The sequence below is a fragment of the Ostrea edulis genome, chromosome 6 (assembly GCF_947568905.1).
Source record: "Ostrea edulis chromosome 6, xbOstEdul1.1, whole genome shotgun sequence".
NCBI lineage: Eukaryota > Metazoa > Mollusca > Bivalvia > Ostreida > Ostreidae > Ostrea > Ostrea edulis.
In genome coordinates, this window is record NC_079169.1 from 36,169,384 (window position 1) to 36,176,883 (window position 7,500).

At 31.5% G+C, this 7,500-nt stretch overlaps 1 protein-coding gene across 49 annotated transcripts in view; it reads right to left on the minus strand.

Moving 5' to 3' along the window:
* LOC125683221 (uncharacterized) overlaps positions 1–7,500 on the minus strand; it is a 68,790-nt gene that overhangs the window by 18,759 nt on the left and 42,531 nt on the right. For 11 of the 49 annotated variants that reach the window (XM_056139487.1, XM_056139470.1, XM_056139502.1 and 8 more), the window contains exons 3-7: positions 6,165–6,256; positions 5,878–6,018; positions 5,087–5,248; positions 2,570–2,608; positions 57–131 (exon numbers count right to left, since the gene is read on the minus strand). In XM_056139487.1, coding sequence (XP_055995462.1) covers positions 57–131; positions 2,570–2,608; positions 5,087–5,248; positions 5,878–6,018; positions 6,165–6,256 — 509 coding nt within the window. Of the gene's footprint in view, positions 1–56; positions 132–1,686; positions 1,705–2,569; positions 2,609–4,154; positions 4,179–5,086; positions 5,249–5,877; positions 6,019–6,164; positions 6,257–7,500 lie in introns of all 49 variants that reach the window. The other 38 variants (XM_056139483.1, XM_056139481.1, XM_056139461.1 and 35 more) reach the window with 7 other exon arrangements.

Here is a 7,500-nt window from a genome sequence, read left to right on the forward strand (position 1 = left end):
ATTATGAGGCAGCTAGTTTCCCCTAAAACATGGCTATTCTTGATGATATAGTTTACCTATATTCAGGGTTTGATGTTACTGAGTTATCCGGAGATCCCTTGTAGTTCTTGGATCCAATGGGAGGAAGTGTTCTGTAATGAATAGAACAAATGTCAATGTGTTGAGATTATAGTTTTCTTCATTTTGTATACATGTCAAGGTCAAATCAGTTCAGAAGACACTGAAATACATGTCACTCAAATTTTAAGATATTATATAGGGTTATAAACAAAGACTTTTGACGGAGATTATCTTAACACAATCATTCATTTCAACAAAATATCAATACAAAGTCAATATTAATACACAACGCAACACAATAAATGCTGTCGTATGGAAGAATGGATATTTTGTAATGATCAAAGAAATAACTCAAGACTAATTTTTAAAGTTTTAAACTCAACAATAGCTGAATGCCAAAAGAATGTTCTGTCACAAACCTTTTCTTCTGAACACTAACGAAAAAACAGATGCCGAAGAATATAAGACTATAATTTCATTACACATTTCAGAATTCTCCATTGTAGTTAATTTATTGTCACAAATTCAAGTAATGCTAAAAATGATGAGCGATGTGTTCAAAATTAGTATAGGCATATTTGACATTTTAGGCATGGTATGAATTAAACTGTAATTTAAAGTCATTATCTGACATGCTCTCCACCCTAAGCAGGAGATATGTACAATAGTTAAATGTCTGGGTTGTCCTTGGAGACAAAGGACAAACGTATACACATACTGTATACCCTGTACTAACCAAATACATGCTGAATTTAAGATTAATTCACTGTTAGATCACTATTCAAGTTTGCAAAGTTACACTTTCCCCAAGAACAACATTTCACTTTAAAACTCATAATCTATGACAATTACAGCCTCCCAGCCAAGAACATATAGTTGTGTTTAGAATCAGGTTGGAAATCAATTTTTATCTTTCCTTTTTTTTTTTTTATCAAAAGTGCAGAATAAATTGTGACTTTGTTAAGGTGTTCACGGTTACTATTTGTATCCGCCCACAATCATTACGTCCTTATTATCAGTAAAAGTCTCGCTGCATGTCCTTGACTCTTTAAAATAAATTAGCAGTTTTCTTTATTTGGTATCATCGTGGCTATTAATAGGAATATCCATTATGACCTCACCGATATCTGCCTGTGGCAAAATGAAAGTAAAATTTGATGGCCAATATTTAATGCCGGTCAGATGTTTGAACAAATGCAAGCCCGTAACCACAAGTTAAGCACTTAAAAGAAGTCAGTACTAATTTCCGGATAAAATAGCACTGTTAGTTGCATGAAGTCTGTGGGGGGAAAAAAAACTTCGAACATTTTTAATTTGAGTTAATCAACATGATCGTGATCAAGTGTTATCACTGACCTAAGTAATACTCTATAAATTAAATATTATAATATGGTGGGCTTTCACCTAATTGATGTGGCAATCATATAAAACAAAAATAAGGTTTAATGCTTACTTTTTTTTAAAAACTCAATGTTTATAATATGACAGATCAATAAACATAGATTAAAAACACACATTCCTTTTTTTAGTTCAATATGGATGATGAAACCAGCAATGTTAAGCAATTATAATGTTATACATGGTTACTGTTAAATGATGGCCAAGCTATGAAAGTTACCAAGATACCTTAAAGTATGAAATTCACTGAAAATGAATGAAACAGGAAAACATCATTCATGTTCAAAATTTGTCATACAAATACTAACACCCCCCCCCCCCCCCCCCCCCCCCCACACACAAAAATAATAAGAAGAAAGTGATAAACATGTCCTTGTAGACCATTACTCTACATTATGCTTACATACACCTGTAATGATTAATCAAAACCATGTAGATCCCAAACTCTGTGGAATTCAATATAGTGCTATGCATAATAAAGCAAGCTAATATAATTGACACTTCATCCGATGTGCCCCCTTGTCCCGTCTAATTAACCACGTAATCTAAAGCCATGGATTAAATCCGAGGTCCTTGTAAATTAGAAACATGCAATATACTATCCTGCAATAATATTCTACTGATACTCTTTTGGCACTTTTCCCACATCATTCCTATTGCAAATTATCAAGCCAATTATTTTTCTAACTTGAAAATTATTTTTTGTACATTTACTTTTACTAAAGGTAATGAAAATCTAGCTTGTAATATAGATTTTTAATTTCTATTCATCTCAAATTACTATTAACAATCAAATGCCTATTTTTTTTCCTTTTAATAATCCATTTATAGAATGAAATTAACATGTATGATGTTATAATAAAAAGTCACAATGACCAATGAAATGAAATGTTACAATGAACATGAAATGAAGAACATAAAAACAATGCATGAATAGTTAAAACTGAAATGAAAAATTAGATAAAACAAAGCATGCTCCAACTGCTGATAAAACAAGGCAATACTGTAGTAATATGGACACACTCGAGTTATATGGTGACCATATCAACATTAGAAAGGGAGGGTGGAAAGGCGTGCATGTAGAAAACAAACTATATTGCAGGAATTTTACCTAGGACGCTTGTTTTCCCGGGAGCCATTCACATAAGATCTAGAACAAAAGTTTGGTCATAGACAATATCATACTGTACTCTTGGTTTTCTCAAACCTACAGTGCAATAAATTTCTGATAATTCATTATACCCTAACATTAATTTTTCAAAGTTCACTTAGTCAAGTGCGAAGTCTAGCTTTCAATTTAATAGGAAGGTGGAGCTATATAGGAAATAAGGAAAGTCCAGCACGTACTGTGGATATACAAATTGACATAAAAAGGAATCTGCTAAATGGACTTGGAGATTAACTTCAGTTTCAGTGGATAAAGAGGGGATAAAGACTAAGTCCCATTGCATGATATACCCACAAAACAAATCTCATTTCAAAAAGAAAGAAGAAAGCATGCATTTGACCTCTCACGTACGTCAAAGACTCTAAGCATCAATGAATTCCTTATTAACTGTCCTATAAATATGAATTTCCATGCACGTTGACAACATATAAGATGGCTGATTAGAACTGCAGATGAAAATTAGTCAGTCACACTACATTATATGTACTGAGCTGATTCACGTCTCCAGGTGTCTAATTACTACTCTATAATGTGTCCGTGCACCAAATACAATCTGTAAATTTTAATGTCCATGATGTAATGATGTAGAAAGGCTTTACAATGACTACTTAAAGTAAAGTGTGTTAAATTCTGAATATTTCATCAATTTCTAATTTGTGTCTCTCAATTTGGATATTTTGAATATAACCCTCCCAAAAATCTGTTTAACACAAATAAATTTTTCATCAATTACTAAGTGTATAAATAATCATGCCAAAACAATATTGTGATGACATGAACAGTGCTTCAATATTTCATTGATAATTTATATTTATATATAATTGAAACAGCAAAATTATTTAGCATAGTAACAAAAGCTATAACCAGGTCTGTCAATTTAAATATGGCAGCTGTGTGCCAATATCCCAAGCCTGCACACCCCGGACCTAGGGATTTGATAAAAAAATTTACAGAACTTTAACTAGTTAAACTAAATGTGTTTATATCTTTTTTAATAATTAGAACATGTCAAAATGGGTAAGTCATGTGGTTTGTACCATTAGATAAATAAAAACAAAAAATTCAATACGATTTGCTACAAAAAATTTTTTTTAAATGCGTGCAGTAAACAAATTAAAGAAAACCCCTTTATGTCCCTGGCCTTTACAGTAATGTGACCTTTAAACTAATATTTCTAAAATTAAAGCTGTGTATGAAATATCAACCTCTAATTTAGTCTATACATTGCTATGCAGTAAAGCTTTCAATAGAAAGAGTAATCTGAAAGGAGTCTCTTCTGATGAATTTCATGCAAGAACTTTTCATTTTTTCTTATTTACCAATATGATAAAAGCAAGGATTGCATTTTGAGTGTAAATGAATACTAAATGGTAAGAAAATTGATCTATGTAGAATAAATCTGGATCAGAAACTTCAAAGAGCTTAGCTAATGAAATGTGTGCTACCTTTTATCAACTAATGTAAACAACTAAAAAAAATCTGATAAATGGATGGTCAAGTAGCATACATGATGATTATGCTAGCTCACCTTTGCCAGATAAACCTAGGCCTCCTGCAAGGTTTAGAAAAATTGTCCTGATTTTCTTTAAATTTTAGTATATATATGCATATGATTTTAATTATCTGAAAGAATATATCATGAGAAATCAAAACTGACTTTAACGATATTTCAATCACTGCCTCCCATAATTTGAGCAGGATATTTATAATTTTGTTTGTTTCCATAAATTTATACATGTATACTAGAAAAGTTAGGGGATCAAAAGATCAGTGTTAAAACAATTTTTAGTTTCAATACAATTAAAAAAAACCCACTTTTATGTAACTATCTTAAACTCTCAGGTCTGATTAACTGACACATTTTACAGCTGATGTCGAAACTGCTATACTAGCAGTGTTAACAAATAGGCTATGAAACAAGACACAAAATCTTAAGTACCAGTCAGTTTTTTCTGTTAGAACAGTACAAATGATTTTAATAATTACAGTTACTGTGTATTTGAAAGCCATGCAACTTGTAGCAAGCTGCGGGCAGCGTGTCTTTGCGGAGCAACACTGATCTTTTCATCCAATCAAACCTAATGACAAGATTTTACAACTGTTCATTCAAATTAACATTAATAATTATATCAAAAATACAAATATTCTATCCCTTTAATTTCCATGATTTCAAATTCAGAGAAGAATGCTTTAGCTTCATTAGCAATTCAACTATCATTAAACGTTAATTAAGTGTAATTCTTTCAAATTAAATCTCTTTTAACATTCACTGATTTAAATTCCTTATTTCTAACAATACATTGTGAAACACAAACCAATAGTCATATAATATAAAAAAAATTCCACTACAGATAAGGTAGGTCAGGCGAGAGATAGAATTAATTTTGCTATGATACAGAATATTTTGTGAGCATATTTTGTGTGCAGTTTGGTGGGCTACACTGTAAACTTTATACATACTGTAAAGGGCGTGGTGATGGAATGACCACAAAGTTTTTCCTCCCGTCCTTGGAGTATGACTTGGCTTGGAATTTACGGCTACTATTACAAGCAACATAGATGTGATCCTCAATGATATCATCAGGATTCGAACAGATAACCTCCGAATCATTGTCCACCAAACTAAAATCAATGTACATAGAATCACAACATATACCTAATATTACATTCAATGAATGAGAATTTATTTGGAAAGTAAAGTATGAAAATAAACTGCTATTAACAACATAATCCAAAAGGTATTTTGTGGAGCTATACGGTTATATAATGTTGCTTTTGATGGTCAATCCATGATGTTGTCACACAAACGATAAGCACAATATTGACAGAAGACAAAGGTCAATATTGTGCTCTTGGTTGGTGCAATAAAACCATGGATTGACTGAAATCAACATGCTACAATTGCTTTATTATTAAATTTCTTCCTTGGTTGATACACAGCATTTTCAGCACTTTGATACCACTTTATGTATTTATAAATAATGAATCATGATTTAACATTAATATTGAAATTGTAGTCACTAACGAATATAAATCAACTGATTTCTAAGGCTTACAACATCGTCGTAGATTGCTATAAAATACTTCATAACTATAACCACATAGTATTTTTCAAACTACTAGACTTTCTGAATTACAATGAGAAATGATGGTGGAATGCAATCAATTTGATTTCAACAAGGTTCTATAGGATGATGATCACAGTCCTTTAACACAAGATAACGTAGATCTATGTGGATTTATCCACGTACTATTCCACTCTGTGGTTGACGCCCTTCTTGACGTTGAGGTCATAATCCACAGTTTCTAAGATGGATTGAAGATTATTAGTTTTGTTGGCAGGAATTAAAACAACATGGGAGTGGTCTATGTCATCATTGTTTACAGCAACTCTGTAAGAAAAAAGAATTTTTTAAAACAACAGTCTTCATCTTAGGTTTACAATTTTGGACAATACTTAAAATCTATTAGCATGTCATACACAAATGTACATGAAATATGTACATGTATATTAAATGTATATTAAATATATACTTACGTGATGCGTTTTGCTCTGCTAGCAAATGCTTGACTTTGCCTGAACCTGGCATCTTGCCTTATTTTGCTGTGAAAAACTGGTTCAATCCTACTCTGTAAACATAAAAACAAAACGCAATAAGACATTTTAAAATATTTCTAAAATTTAATATAAAATGCATCACAAAATTATTTTTTTCACTGAAAAATTAAACTATTGAACATATGGCCTTTAAATCTACAGCTACATACAGTCCACTTTACAAATCTAATAAAAGACTAATGCAATATTATACAGTAATATAGCATGCATCTTGGAATCTGGATTACTGTATGCATGATTGAATAATTCCGAGCTTTCTAATTGGTCGAGATCCAATAAACTAGCAAAAAATAGAATGTTATGTTCACCTTCATGTGCCTTCCAGGTGAATGTAATGTTTGACTTTTTCCAACAAGGGACAAAAACTAATTTCACATAGGAATTTCAAAATTCATCCGAATGGTTATTCCTTTTTGGTCATCCATTAAAACTTCATGTCTTTAATAATTTTTGACTAAGTCATGCAATTATTGACATTTTCTTGGTCAATATGATGTTTTAGCTACCCTCCAAGTACAATATTTACTTTCAATTGTCCCCAAGGCTCGGTGAAAATTGTACTTCTCACGTGACTATCAACTACCATACTGACCTGTATCTGACCAGAAAATGTCAATAATTGTATACAATGCACACCATGTAAAATTTGTTCTAAAATAATCAGACCTGTATAGATGAAGGATAACACTGGATTCTCTCTTTTTTATGAAAAGAAAAATTGATATGTGTGTTGTAAATTGAGTCTTGGAACGTCAGTGTTAGCTAATACCCAGCATCACCGACACAAGACTACTGATATTGATAACCCATAATGGAAGCCACTGATCACAACTTCCAATAAAACAAACATAAAATCAAATGTAGGAATATAAAACCATTATACCTTCATTAGTTACCTGAACTAAGCAACAAGCCTTCATTAGATATGAAATTACTACTAATGATACGCTCATACAAAATGTTTATTCTATCTTATTTCTACCAATGTATATCTATGTCATTAATAAACAAGTAATTATAAGGCTTTGCAAATTGTTGTTACATCTCCTCACATCATACCTATAGGTATTTTAGTTTTACCCCTTTCATGACCTTCACCTTTTACATTTAACCTTGAAAACTAACAGGAACTCAGATCTTTGATGAAGGTGGCACAAATCATTGAAATCTTGAAAAGATGAGTGTATAAATACATGAATCAGGAAATTACATTATACATGTATAACTACCACAACTTTGTTGTAAGGAACAAAGA